The 15,772-nt window shown below is 37.2% G+C and overlaps 2 protein-coding genes across 2 annotated transcripts in view; both read right to left on the reverse strand.

Moving 5' to 3' along the window:
- Positions 1–1,371: 1,371 nt before the first annotated feature.
- LOC100890853 lies at positions 1,372–6,374 on the reverse strand. Its single transcript, XM_003729721.3, has 2 exons — positions 5,686–6,374; positions 1,372–2,790 (listed from the first exon to the last, which is right to left on the reverse strand). The coding sequence occupies exon 2, from the start codon at positions 2,769–2,771 to the stop codon at positions 1,473–1,475; it is 1,299 nt and encodes a 432-aa protein (XP_003729769.2). The 5' UTR covers positions 2,772–2,790; positions 5,686–6,374; the 3' UTR covers positions 1,372–1,472.
- Positions 6,375–12,058: 5,684 nt separating this feature from the next.
- Positions 12,059–15,772, reverse strand: part of LOC115918130 (netrin receptor UNC5C-like) — a 51,031-nt gene continuing 47,317 nt past the window's right edge. The window contains exon 14 of the mRNA XM_030979349.1: positions 12,059–15,087. Within this exon, the coding sequence (XP_030835209.1) occupies positions 14,916–15,087 (172 nt within the window). The 3' untranslated portion in view covers positions 12,059–14,915. The remainder of the gene's footprint in view (positions 15,088–15,772) is intronic.

Genomic DNA, 15,772 nt, shown 5'->3' on the forward strand with positions numbered 1-15,772 from the left:
TGAGCCCGTGCAACTAGGAAAAGGAGGAATATTTAATCTTCAATCTCTTCATAAAACCATCAAGCGGAAGTGTGCAAAACTGCATATTAAAAATAATCACAGCTATTGAAGAACTTCAAACATATTATGCACAATAAAAATCACCCACTTTTTCCAAATAATGTTTTCATGCGCTCTGGTAAAAGACTCAGATCGATGAACTGCCGTATTCAACCTTTCCTAAATTCCTATTTTTCCTTCTCTATTCGTAACTTGCTAAGTATTATCAAGTTATGTTATAGTCTCCTGGGGGGGGGGGGGGTGTTTAAGTTGGACTTAAACATTATGGAGAGCCATTTGTAGCCTTGAAATGAAATATATTCAAAAGTAAAAATTTAAGTAATTTAGACTTTTCATAAATTCCACATTAAGAACAAAAAATCTCCTTGATAATAGAAAATATGAATGATTTGAATCAAAATGTTATGCCTTTTAAAATAACTTTTACAATATATTTTCAAAGATGCTAACGGCTTTCCAATTTCCATAATTGTTAAGTCCAACTTAGAGATAAATTTAACTTAGGATCTTTGTGAAACACCCCCAGAGGTCATGTCACATAATCCCTTTTCCCCTTTATGTTATGATAAAATATCCAATTATGCCATGTTATCTTTATTTGCTATGATATATATTTATATTATGTCATGTAAAGTTGTATGTCAAATGTGAGCAAATCAAATTTCCATTCGACAATAAAAACGAAATTGAATTAAAATTGAATGATAATCGAATATCTCATAGAAATCATGTTTGTATGTGAAATACGTCATTGTAATGTTCGCACGTTGCAAAAGATGATTGGCGGGGCTATTGGAATTGTCTTAAAGGGATAGTTGAGTTCTGTTGCTGAGGGCGCTACACAAAATATTTTTTTGTGAGATAATGAAAAACTGAGTTTCAAATTTGAAAGAACATACAATTTAGATGACAAAATCATCTTTGTTTGATCAAAATCGGTTCAGAGACGGCAGAAATATCAATAAATATAACGATTTCTTGTGTACCACCACAAATATTCGATAATTTGAAAAAGCCGTTGGAAAAACGAAATAGCGCCTTTTAAGTCGTATTTCAGCCAATGCCGATGTTGGCTTTTTTGTTGGCTTTTTCGTGTTGATTATATTACGCACAACCAGCCGGCCCATGTATTGTTATTTTTAATTAATTAACGGTCACCGTATTTTTTTTTACAATGGAGCTGAATTGGTATGATCGTATTGGCTAAATTTCACTCATTTTAGGGTCTAAAATTACCTTCATAGCAATTTTAGGTCTGAAAAGGGCACTAGAAATGTCACAAATAAGAATAAAAGGAATAACCATGCACTTTGAAGGCATTTGCGGTCTGAAAGCAGAACTCAACTATCCCTTTAAGTAGATTTTTAAAAAGTAGTTTCCAATGCTCCCATGGGTTGAAATGAGAGGATCAATCATCGAGTTCCTGGCTCATGATGTTCATTAAGTTTCTTGAGGAATCGTTTAGGTTTCTTGGTGGTATCAATAGATAACTTCTTCATGTGGTTGATGAGTGGTTGGTCTTCGTTCAACTTCTCGACCTTCTCCTCATCATCCCCCCACCGGATGTACCGACACTTCCTCATCTCATCGAACAACTCCCCTTCTTCAAGATTCTCAATGTTGGGGATATCATTCTCCAGGACATTCAGGCTCTCCCTCTTGAACTTCCGGAAGCTCTGGAGGCTCTTGACCTCGCCATGAAGGCTGTTCATACCGGCAACCGCCGCCATGCTGGTCCGCCTGAGCCTCTGACGGAGACCTCGACGCTTACTGGAAGTAGACGTATCCGCCATGAACCCAGCACTTTGGCTTCGTTCGTCGTCTTCGTTTTCCTCGGTGATCGGCGGGCCAGCGGTGCGCGGTCTCTGTTCGGTAGCGTCACCTGTAGTCGATGTCGCCTTTGGTGCGCGCTTCTCCTTCATTGCGGACATCTTTCTCTGTTGCTTCACCATCTGCGTCTTGTACATATCTAGGAAGTTTGTCCTGAGGACCTTGTTGTTCGGATCCTGCGCTTGTGCGATCATCAAGGCCGTTGCGTTCGGAGTGGACTCACGTTTCTTGCGCCTGGCTGCGTCAGGTATTGATGTCTTTGGTCGCTCTGGCTGACTAGTTCTACTGCTCGATGACGCAGGTATGGCCGTGTTAGGTCTTATATTAGTAGGGATAGTCGTGGCCCATTGTTCACCACCTCCGCCTACACCATCAACTTCCTCTTCACCTTCCTTCTCGTGAATAATCTCGCTATAAAGTGGCAATATTTCTTTCTCTCGCATACTCTCCAGGGCTCTGCGGTAATGAATGATATTCAGATCCACCGACTGCATGGAAGACAACCTTCTCCTGGAGAGCTGCTGGTAATTGCCCGCTGATTGTGTCCTCTCCTTCGCCTTCTTGTTCGGCAAGAGCGAGCTAAGCTCCTGAGGGGTCGGCAGAGTCGCATGCGCTTGTTTCCCAAGATACGAAGGCACCTCATCCTTGGCGTTGGAGTACTTTGGCGCGTGAAGCCCCGCCCCCGTCACCATCCATATCTTCTCCTGGTCGCGACGGATGCTGACGTCACGACTGGTCGCCAGGCTCTTGACCGCCGAGTCCAGCTGCCGGTCCAAGGTTCGGTTCAGGTTCTGGGCGCGGTTGAAGATCCGGGTCGACCGGGATTTGAACTTGTCGAGGCGTTTCTTGTAGTATGCTTGGGAATCGCCGGAAGCAGACATGGCGGATCTTTGGTTTACTCTGTAAGGGTTATGCAAGGAATATGAATTAGATAGGAACACATATTATGTGGTATTGGCAAGATTAAGTACAAAATGAGAACAAAACAATAATGGACATGTTAATGAAGAGCGCGACCAGTGTTTTCTCGAGAATACATTATTTTATTTGATTCTTCTTTCATCTATTATTTCCATAATCATATCTAAATTCTACATTATTTAATGTTCACAGGCCAAAACCTCTGCATCAAGATGTCAAGTTCGCTTTAATAATATTTCCCTTTTCCTCATCATTTAAATCTAACGATTAGGCCTATGTACAAGTCTGTATCTATTTTATTTTCAGTATTATTCAAACAAGGTTGCCTCTTCAGTTTAGAAAAAAAGAACTCCCGTTGTATTCATTTTTTGTTCTTTCGTTCTATATTTCTTTCTTTCGTCTCTCAGCAAGTAGATATATATATTTATATATCTACATGTTTTTTTCCTGCTCATCCTTTTCGTCTTAATTATTGATATTGATTATTTATTACTCTTCAAATCTTGTACATTTTCATTAAATTCGTTTATAATGTGTAATATTAGTTTGCTGTATTTATCAATTTTAACTGTATATAGTTGTGATATATTTTCAGGGCCCAATGGAAGACAACATTATTTGTTGAATGGGCTACCCTGCTGAAATATCATTTAAAGGGTCACTGTAACTCAACTAACATAGCCTTTAAAACATGAATACACCTCGAAAAAAGGTAATGCGGTCACGTGGCCTTGATGACGCATTTGACGTCATTGCGGGCATGTCCGATTTGTCCTACAACTAAGGATCTTACAATCTCATTGTAATTCATAAATAAAGCGTACTGGGATTTATCAAGTGCATATTATTTTTCGGATAAAAGTTTTTTTTCTTCTTCCAATTAATAACATAGTTTGCCTTTTTAAAGATATTTAATGCCTAAATCACCCTCCTTTTCACCGGAAAGGCTCCTGCAGTGACGTCATAAACAGTTGCGCAATACAGCTCCGAAACTTGGCTTTTTTTCTGAGCGTTCTGAGTCGTCATTTTTAAAGCTATAAATTCCAGAATTATTGATTATTTCTAAGAAAAATCATTGTCATGTTCGGAATCTCCGTCAAAAATTATTCCACATGTCTTTTTTTTCCTCCATTTTTTTAAAGCCCGTTTTGGTTAGAGTGGCCTGGATAACATGATTTCTTCATTCTATATGGGGGGGGGGGGGGGGGGGATGCACGTGTGTTTATTACTGGACGCTAATATTCTCATGTACAATGCAGCATAAATACAATACTATAAATTTGTGCAGCTAGTCTGTTTGTTTCACTCGATGTCTAACAATGTTTTTCGAATCAGGGCAACGAGAGATTTCATTTTGATAGCTTTGTATAGCTATCATTTGTAGTTGAATGTTTATAATAATAACTCCTCAATTGAATTGAGCTGAAATGTCTCAAACTGAATTGTCACAAGATCTGGAGCATTTTTTAGGGTGGAAATTAGCAGATCTGAGAAAATTATTGTGTGCAGCCCTGCACATCAACAGGAATCAACTTATATTTGGATGTCACCCGACCTTTAATTCATTTCAATTTGATTTAAACTGAAATGACTTGAATTGAATGTGATTATTATTATGCGAATGGTTTGATGAACCTGCACGTTGCTATGAGCTGATGCAAATATAGACAAGGCGGGAGGCATTGCTATTGTTGTACGAACAACGTGATACCACTCCGAGCATGAACCGTGAGCAGTTTACATACAAATATGAATTATTATCACACCGATAACAATATGCCTTAGACGTCTATTCAAATCAAAGGATGTTTTTGCCGGCATTGCCATTAGACCGTTTTCGTAGACCAATATAGACTAAATATAATGCATACGTCTTTGTGAAGTGCCTCGATGTGAATCATTGCATTCATCAGTTACCATTAATTGTAATTCAATAATCAGAATGCGAATTGCATACATTAGTTGTTGCCAGGTAGGACAAATATTATGGCTTGCCCTATACCCAACAACACTTATTATGTGCATTTTGAATTTTGACTATTGAAATAAAATTATTAATGACAGATGAATGAATATATGCATTAAGGCACCTCACAAAGAATTATGCATTAGATTTGGTTACATTACGACAAAGGTCCATTGAAAAGTATATTCGTAGTAAAGAATGAGTCTACCCAAACTGGAACTACATTTAATCTTTATCATATAAGGGCCGCAAGAACATATCTACTTTATTTGTTTATATTTTTGAACAACAAAAGAAAACGAATGTAGCCTATATCTCGATGTATAATTATCAACTGTGAATGAGCTACACACATACATGTAGATATACAATTAATCAAAATGGATATCCATGGAGCAACTATATTTATAAAAAGATATTTGCTGATGGAAATGAGAGATAACAAATGCTTGAATTACTTTTTGAGATAGAACGAGATAGATTTTTATTTTTAATTGTTTGGTAAATGGTGTTGATTTTGGTTCCTATTAGCGATGAATATCTCATTCTTTTCACAGTATTTCAAACGTCATGAAAATCCCTTTCACAAGACAGTATTTAATGATGCTGTTATACTTATTATAGGGAATCTAAATTATAAGCTTTGTTTTAGAAGGTTTCCTCCACAACAGTATTTATTTACTTCCCACTTAAATGATAAATATCATTTATATACTTTAAACTTTATTTATATCCACAGCATTCTTATTTTTTCTTCTATTACATGTATAATAATACTAATTTATATCATAACAATTTGTAAAGTGAATGTCTGTGTAAATGTATTTGCTATTATCGTGGAAATACAATGAAATGAACTTCAAAATACACTAGGCTCTACCATAACAACAAGGATCCCATATACTTACTATGATATAATATGTGAAGATGAATATTGCACCTGGTGAAAGCAGCTCGGAAAACATTCTGCCAGGAGCAGAATATTTAGGTCAAGTATCTTCCATTTTCTTTGGATGAACAGTTCACTGTGTTCCTTTAAAAGGTCGATGAAGTTATTTTACTGATGTGGTTGCTCCCTCAGCGATTTTTTCCCCCGCACTTTATTTCTAACCTCATCACTGAAAGCGATTCAACGAAGTAACACGTCCAAAGTCATTCTGAGGGGAGTCGGAAACATCCTTAATGGTGGTGTAACTGTTCAAATTTCCTCACTGGCTGTCACTGCATCAATGACGACAAAGCCATAGACTTGATCTAATCCATAATTACAATTTTGAAGCTTTATTTTTCTATGATGAGAAATTTCGAAGGATGTAATCTGTCCAAATTATATTAAATTCGTAGGATACAAAATTGCGACTGAGGAGAGTTGATGTGACACTAAAACCTCAAGTGAAAAGTTAGTTCTGTTGAAGGTTCTCAGTTGGTAACATGGCATATAACTCTTAGTAAATTGATGATCTTGGAGGTTATCAGTTCATGTTCTCGAACACTCTCGACCGGCAGTCTGTCTTAGCCCCAACTGTTGAGAACCTTAGGAGCACGCTGCCATACAAGTTGACGACATACGGAATACCTCAATTTCAGAAGATTTCAGAAGATTTCAGAAGATTCACGTTCGTAATAATCCACTGTCTGCTTGTGTTGGGGACAGCTAGGGGTGTCGTCAGAGTGCCACAGCTTTAGGTATTCTGAGTGAGTCTTCATCCAAGCAGAGACGCCAGAAGAGGTCTCTGATCCAAGCCGATGACTTCAGCTCACATGCAAGGTCCAATTAACTTGTATGTTCCGATCTGTTTGAAGATGAAACATATCCCCCTATCTCAGTTCAACCCAATCGGGGCTAAACCGCTGAAGAATTGGTTATTAGTAGAACTCAAGTAGTCTAAGTTGGACTTATAATACAACGGTCTAAATTAAGATCCAGGTGAAAATATCAATAAAATAACAGAGCACTACCGATACGTGTGTACCGCGTTGCCTGGCTCTTTTCTTCAGCAGCATGTCAATAACATTACGAACTCCATTCGGCACGATACAATACAAAAATCAATATGATTGGTTTGAAAGAGAGAAGGTTGGAGATTAAAAGACCTGCAACAACGTTGGCTTTGTGGAGGCGCTTGAGAGTCATTGTGAAGAATCGATGAAAATTTTCCCATGTTTTTTGTTTCGCGCGAGGGTAAACGCTTCACCGCTATTGATCCAAGGTTAGGCCCGTCGACGGAAGAATGAAAATGAGTATCATCATGACCATGTCGGGACGGAGGAACAAGGGAGGGTATAGACCCATAGGGGTTCGAGGGCGTGGTCGAGCTTTGTGGACTGGTGGTGGTGTTGGTGGTATTGGTGGTGGTGGTATTGATGTTGTTGGTATGACGCATGGTGGCGAGGGAGCTGGAATGGAGACAGTGGAGGTGACGGTGAAAGCGATGAGATGGGCGAGAGAAGAGGTGAAGAATGTTGACGGTAAGGGCGTGGTCATGAGATGGAAAATAACGAATGGGTGATGATTAAGGGTGACATTAGAAATGATTACCATTGTCGAATGATGATGTGGTTGGTGGTAAAGGAAAAGGGTGGTGGTGAGAGTCATGGTGATGAAATGGACGAGACCGAGAGGAGAGATGGTGAGTGGTGAGGATAAGGGCGTGGTCATGAGATGGAAAATTACAGTATGAGTGATGATGATGATAAAGGATGTTGAACCTCATCCTGGTGGAGATAAATCGTGATGGTAAAAAGAAAGAAAAAAGAAGAGGAAGGATGATGATGCGGATTGATGGCATGGGTCATGGGTGGTTTTGATGGTAAAGGGGGTAGTAGTGCTAGTAATCATGATGAAATAGGTGATGGTATAAGAGGAGAGATGATGAGTGGTGAGGGTAAGGGCGTGGTCATGTGATGGGAAATACAGGTTAGAGTGACGACTAAGGATGATGGTAGAAAGCCAAGGGTAATAATCGGGAGCGCCAGGAGGGTCAAATCTGACTGACATGAGCGCTATACAAGAACCCATTATTATTATTATTATTATTATTATTAACATTAAGGGATGATGATATGGGGTGATGGTAAAGCAAAGGGGTGGGGGTAAAAGTCACAATGATGATATGGGTAATAGTTAGAGATTTGTTGAGGAATAATTTTATTTTGAGGGTAAGGGCTTGGTGATGATGGCGATGATATGAAAAGTAACAGTTGGGTTGATGATATAAGCCGTTTGCTAAAGTAGTCACCTGAACAATCATAAGTCTTTTGAATTAATGCTAAAATTCATATCATTGCGAAGGGGAAGTCTTACCGATCAAATATAACAACTTCCCTCTTCAAAATATAGTAATCATCTCTCAAAAATGTTAATTTTGAGATCCAGATTTTCTGCATTCAGCGGTCCTCCGTAAAGAGCGATAAGATACGTGACGTCGCGTGCTTGACACAGCTAGCAACAAAAATTGCATTTGAAGTTGCCATGACATCTGTATGATTTTTCAGCAAATTATTCATGTTTTTTCAAGAGAAATCTTTCCATCCATAAATAGTTTGGCCATCATTATCAGTTGTCGTGAATTTTCTTCGGGTGACTAGTACTTTAAGGGTCGTGGTGATTCTGATGGAGGTAAAGACGCCTGATTATAAGAAGAAAAAAACACCAAGAGAGATGAACGGTGTAAGGTAAGTGGTGAAACTTCCTTTCTCTCTTTCTCCCGCCCCTTTCTATCCTCTCTCCATCACATTCATCCATTTCCCCCATCATTCACAAAGCAACATTCTTTTATTGCTTTTACTAATCGATTCCCCTCTCCCACACAGAATGTATTTCGACCTTATTACACTGTATTCTCAGAACGCTCTTCACATTCACTCAACTTATAAACAAACAAACACATTAATCCATGATGATTTATTATTACAAGTGAAACATATTTTTATTAATAATGCATACAAACATCGAACTCCTCTCTATACAATAACAGACATGTTATTTTAACTTCAATCTCCTCCAAATATTTTCATCAATCCAATAATTATTCGTTCAGATCAGTCTTCCTCCAGACAACAAACTTTTTGTCAGTGTTACCTCAGTTGACAAAAAAAAAATCAAAGAGTAAAAACAAAACCAAATCAAACCAAACAAAACACAAAACATAGAAATGGGGAATGACAATGTACACGCTCTAGATTAGTCCTGTTTAAATTTCTGACATAATCTATATTTCGATAATTGTTTCCCTTTTTTGTATAGCACCAACTGAAATGGTCCGGGGGGAGGGGGGGGTCTATGCCAAGTTGATTGTATTCAGTTCACTTCATTTTGCTTTCCTTAGCATTCCAATGGTTGTTTATCTAATTTTTACAACAATTCTTATGTTTTTCGCTGCTGAATTAAATAATAAAGATAGAAGTATATCATCATTAGTCATGGCAGTCTATCACAAATTGCAAGGATTTCTCTTTAAACAAAAATTGTAACCTTGTATCCAATGATTCAAAAGATTGATGTCAAACTTCCACATACTCTACTAAATATTAAACTGAAGAGAAAACTTCATGTGCCATGTCATTTTACTTCTTTCTTTTTTTGGAGAAGGAATTTGAGAATTGTCCTATTATTTGGGAGAAATTTGTTTTACAGCATTCCAATGTTCTTTAATTATACTGGACTATCAAAGTGAATGCATGTTTCATATTTTGTAATACAAATAAACGATCAAATGTCCTAGCCTTAAACTTTTCTTTTTCAAAACAAGAGAAAGAAAAAGAGAGAGAGAGATACAGGGAGGGAGGGAGGGAGATAGAGATAGAGAGAGATAGAGAGGTGGCATGCAATTTAGAAGTGGGGCAAGAAACACAAACAGAGCCAACTTGATTAGATCAAAATGTTGTGCATATACATTATCTTTAATCTTGCAATCTTTATTTATCACCATCAATAATCTTATGAATAGACGCAGTAACTGTTCAGAGCCAAAAGAGCACTAACACTGTTAAAGTATATGAGTTACTGCCCTTCTGGCTCCTAACAGCAAATCATCTTGCTTAACCTATCCCAACCACTTGCCTGTTGCAATTCCCTGTATCTCGTGAAATGACCAACAACAAAAAGCCAGATAAAATCCAACCAAACCGAAAACAAAACAAAATGTGAACACAAAACTTATAAAAAAAATGGCAAATATACTCAATAACACAGGTCAATCCTTGCATAACATCATATCGTTCCTGTTTTCACAAAGTGACGGTAGTGAGGAAAATTTGCATGCAAAGTGTATGCGATTTTCATTCACTACCGTCACTTCGTGAAAATAGGGACGATATGTTATCATCAACTGAAAATAAAGAAGGACTATTGTATAATGTAAGAAGCTTTGATCCGGTGTCAACTTGTGTAGTCTCTTGAGACTGTTAAGAAGGGCATTCACTAAACATTCACAGTAATAGGTGGCAATGGCATGCCCATCTAGCTTTCAACATGTGATTTGCTGGGTGAAATGTTATACAGTAAAACCCGTCTATAGCGACCGCCCAAGGGAAACACAAAAAGTGGTCTTTGTAGACAGGTTCCTTTAGTACATGTTTCAATGAGAAACCATTTCCAAGGGGAACAAATAATGTGGCCTTTGAAGACAGGTGGTCACTAAAGCAGGTTTGACTGTACAATGTAGTTCAGATCGAAGGTTGATTTGAATGTCTCTTTCTCTTCCATAATTGTGATACATTTCTACTTACTAATAATGATAATCCTTTTAGTGGAAGGGAGTCGTGTACTTATGCAGCAAAAAAAGAAAAAAGTACCATTTTTGAAAAGTATATCTTCATTGACAATGGTCATGCAAGTGTACTATACTGAAGACTGTTGTAGTTTGAAATGATCAAATTTATCATGCTTGGAATCATGCATAGTAAAAAGTTGTAGTAAAAACATAAAAATTGAAGACAAGTAAGTGGTCACATAACTAGTGCATAATTTACCGATCAAGTAGAAGACCAACTGACATAATTATAAAGAAAAGTACCTGGTATAAGGAAGTAAGTACTGAATATGAAATATTGTAGTTATGATTCTTTGGAGATTGATACTGAGGTTTATCAACATGGCATTTAAAAAAAAAATGGTTGAATATCAAAAAGGCGTTAAACTAAAAAAAGATTTGACACCATCTGACTCTCAATTCAAGATTGTTATGCCTACTAAATACATTTGTGTAGGCTTTAACCCATGGCGGACTTACCACCATCTGCCCCTAAATGCTACACATGCGTAGCCCATCTGAGCGTCCTTTTGCCGGGCAACAAGATAAATAGGAATGGGTGTACACACACCTATACAATACACACTCAACTTATAAATCCTTTTCCCAATTAGATATTTATAGGTAAAACCCAAGACCATTTGAAATGTACATCAAATTAGTTTGTAAACAACTCAAATAATGCCTCTGGCTACTTTGTAGCGGAGGCATAAAAATCTACAAAGCAAAAACTTCTTTATCAATACCATACATGCTTACAGAACATAGTCTTTCTTAAAAAGTGATTGCAAGAGGGAAAACAAAACCAGGTTTTAAGACTTTGACAGTAGCAGAATAGTTCAATAACTTTTTTCATACTGAACTTGAGCATGTTGGTATGTTACTGAGCATAGAACCTTTCAATATTTTGAAAGAATGTTCAAAGACAAATTTCCAATTGCTAAAATCACTGAGAAATTAAGGTTGATACTATCTTAAATTGGTTTCCTTTAGACACCTCTAAGCCTGTATTGGAAAGTAGGAGATTGGCTTCTTAGGCAACATTAAGCCTTCTGTCATTAACAGAGAATAATTACTTGTAATACCAATCACCCTGTATAGTATATACAGTAGGATTCATTATAAACTTTAAAAGCATATATTAATAGTGTCCTTTGCAAAAAACAGACTTATCATATATATAAAGACAGGTATATATGGAGGAAATACATATATGCACAGAAATAGACTTGAAACATACACAGTTTTCCCATGTCCCAATATCTATCGTTTTATAAAAAATATCATCACCATTCATAAATAGGATCCGCATAGGGGGCGGGCGTACACACAAATTACCAACTTAAAGAAACCCCCACACTGATATAAATCTATAATCATATTTCACGTAGATTAAAGTGGGTACACTATTCATTCATAATCATCATCATAATCCCACCACCTTCCATAATCACAAATAGAAGACTCGTTATAGCTTTTTTGTAATCGAAAAATCCTTCTGCTCTCTTCACAAGATTTCGTATTATTATTTTTTTTTTACAATAGTTGTTCACCAAAGTGATAGGTATATTATATTTGTACATTTTCATTTACATATTTCACAATTTACACAATTATGGAATCATGCTAACAATTGAATCACAACGTTGCTCATTTTCGGCCGATATTCCCCCAAAATCATTGCATAGATGACTTCTTAAGCCAGTGAAATAAAAAATGAAATAACCAAACTCAATAATGACAATTCTGTAATAACCCAAACCACAAAGTTCTCCACTGAGGAGAGATAGTATTGAAGTATACATCAAATGTATTCAGTAATACTAACAGCCTTTTGACATTGATCCCAATTTTAAAACATCAGTGCAGAATGGACACAAAGGCCAAGTATTATCAATGGCCCTTATGTCATTTTGCGTTCAGGTTACTGACTAGTGATATCAAAATTGCATTAAATAGCTTTAGTGCCATGCTATGAAGTGCGGCTTTTACGTGCAGTGGAAAAAAGAGAGCAAAGGAACGTTAGATAGAGATAAGAACTCACCAAATAAATCCCAAATTAGAGTACCATATCAGAAGATACCAAAACCAGTTAAATTCTTGCCAGTGTTTAGAGATATCGGAGTTCGTATATCATGGAAAACATCTCAGAACACCAATAACACTAACAACTCATAATGAGAATGTGAGTTCTTACATCAATGCTAAATTAAGCCCCATATGTGATTGTTTTTCTTTCCTTCTTTTGGTTCCCAAAGTAATGGAAAAGTTTCCAATTTGTGATTCTACTTTGCGAATGTACAATTACCATCTTCGCAAACATAATTTCTTTTCAATATATTAACACATCTTGGAACATAAAGCATACACTTGGTGCGAACATAAATTATGCAACAAACAACAAACTAAACTGTGCCTTTAAGTTTAAAACAAAAATCAGTGGGCGAACAGCGTCATTACAAACAAAATATATACAGCATTGCCCCCAAAAGACCCATGGCTGCCCACAATTTGTTTATTAAGTGAACGAGCGTTCTGCGCTTGTGCAATACATCTAATTTCCATCTCTATGAGTGCAAAAACTATGCAGCACCAATGCTTAACATGCACAGATGCTAGACAATAGACATGTACATCTGCTTAAATGGCATTAAAAGCTTTAAATCGTGAAGCAACGTTTAAACTAGACTTTTGAATTAGTGTTTAACTTCTTAATCTGTTATTTCAATTACAAGAATAGCATGATAAAAGGCATTACAATGTGAACCCTGCTTACAGTAGGCCTACATGTATAATATATTCTTTCCACAGAATATTTACACTTTCATACCAGGAAAATCCATACTTTCTGTACATTATATTTAACTCTCAATCTTGCAGCAATAACAGTTCTCGCTTTCTTAAAATTTATTTGCCTTCATGATTTCTCACCTTATTTAGCTCCCTAGTTGGGCCTAGAAAAGAATCATCCACAGCTAGGCCTTCAAGAATACAATAAAGTATATCCTTTATAAATACTAGACTTTTATATAGTGGATTTAAATTGCAATAACTTTAATTTTGTCTTTGTATGCACACACATTAGTCAATCTCTTCCCATTCTAGGCTATTGAATATCCTGTATCATTATTTCTGAAGAAAATACAATTATTTACCAAAAAAATATTCAATACATCAATAGTCATTGCCCCTTTATGTTATCTAATAAATAATTGAATGAAACTTTGTGGCACAATGATAAGATATACTGCATCTTTATGGTAAATTAATTTTTAATAAACAGTCCATTTGAGAACTGAAATGCAAAAGGATAATTTAAAGGTGTTAGGATTTCTGAATTACATATCCATGTATGTACGTTAAAATTTTCAATAATTTGTGAACTGATTTACCTACAACCATAAAGCAAGCATGACTATCAGCTTCAGAATATTCCAATCTGGTTGTGTACCAACTACAACACAATATATATTTTTCTAGAGTGACAACGAATTGGGAAACGTGAAACAATGCGTTATTTTCCCTTTCTGATGAGGACGGGAAGGTTGATTCTTTCATGTGCCTTTTCCAAGAACTGCTGAATTATTGTTTGCAGTGATCTTCTGTAAAATATGATGATTTTTGTTTGAATCCTAAGCTATCTATACAAGTAAGCAGGCAGTAATGAAGCTTCGTTGTGCATCCAGTGAGCAACATGATAAGCAAGTGAGCTTGGCTAACAGTTCCTTCCTTCTGCTTGCAAAGTCTTAGGGTAGACCTAAGTTGATTCCTGCAAGATGATGCCTTTGATAATCCTGGATGAAGGTGTGAAGCACAGCAACCGCTTTCCTCAAACCTTGAGCTATAAAGCAGGACATAACCACTCAGAGAAGCCAAAGACTGTGAAAAGATTTTAAAAATCAATGTTCATCACAGTTCTTTACCGTCTCAAAGTATCCTGCAACAGATTGAAACAGAGCTGTGCATAATAGCGTTGCATGCTGATAATTCTGCTAATTCTGTTCCTATTAGGCTAGATGTGCTGCAAGTGCAATCCAGGGTCCAACTTGGGACCAAGTCCCTGCAAGGACCAGGAACTCAAAACCCAGCCCCATCAGGAGACCAAATAGTTGCATGCTGGTAATTCTGCTAATTCTGTTCCTATTAGGCTGTGCTGCGAGTGCAACCCTGGGTCCAACTTAGGACCACGTCCCTGCAAGGACCAGGAACTCAAAACCCGGCCCCATCAGGGGGGACCAAATAGTCCTAGCTGCTAAAACCATCCATCATCCATCCATCCACGCATCCATCTTTAAACAAAAGACGACTATTGCCATTGAAGCACCAATCAGAGAGTGTCAGATAAAGTTTTGATCGCTTTCGCTTTGATCGCACGTCACCCGTCGTCACATCCATGCAGCCATCTGTTTCTGGACTATCGTGACGGCGTCGTGCCGGCCCATCTCCTGGAATGCTCCTGCTAACCTCATGAGAGCGCCCTCCTCGCTGTCCCGCGCTTCCCACATGTCAAGGATTTGATCGGTCGGACTTGGTTTGATGCCAAAGAAATTAAGATATCTGCAAGATAGAGGGGGAAAAGGAAATTAAACTTATGATATCTTTTAAAGCCCCACTGCAATACTTATAGCTACTGGCACCCTCTATATAGCAAACAATGCCTAATCGGTGACCACTGGTCACCCATGATCCTCTTTTTCTTATGTTAAATGAGAGCTGAGATGATGAGTGTCAGTGACCATCCTGGGCAGTCTAATCCCTCCTAGCCAAGCTAGTACAGATGGGTTTTAAAGTTCATTGATTTCAAGCACCCATATTCTTACATTTTAAAAAAATGGTAAAACTAGTAACCTATTTTCATGAAGGACTGAAGATTGTTTCTTAAAAAGTGTTGTAAAGGTCAATATCTCAAGAATAAGGCCTAGGGCATCACTTTTGGTGGCAAAAAGGCATAACATGATAAAGATGACCCCCTTGCCATCTAACTATAACCTTTAATTGCACAATAGGTTGTAACTAAACTACCATCAAATTAATGATAACAATTTTCATATAATAATGCATTCATACATCTAATATCCTAACTTAATATCACAGATACTATCATCTACATGTAATAATAATAATATTCGGTTCTTGTATAGTGCATATCACATTTAAACATCTCAATGCGCTTCCAAATTTGGAAATTATACCCCGGCTTTAGCCTAGCTACCATTAATTACGGCGCTCTAGCATTTCAAGG

The sequence above is a fragment of the Strongylocentrotus purpuratus genome, unplaced genomic scaffold (genome assembly GCF_000002235.5).
Source record: "Strongylocentrotus purpuratus isolate Spur 01 unplaced genomic scaffold, Spur_5.0 spur5_scaffold_10, whole genome shotgun sequence".
Taxonomy (NCBI): Eukaryota; Metazoa; Echinodermata; class Echinoidea; order Camarodonta; family Strongylocentrotidae; genus Strongylocentrotus; species Strongylocentrotus purpuratus.

Coding starts and splice junctions, on each gene's coding strand:
- LOC100890853 (XM_003729721.3), bottom strand. CDS start 2,771: ATGTCTGCTTCCGGCGATTCCCAAGCATACTACAAGAAACGCCTCGAC.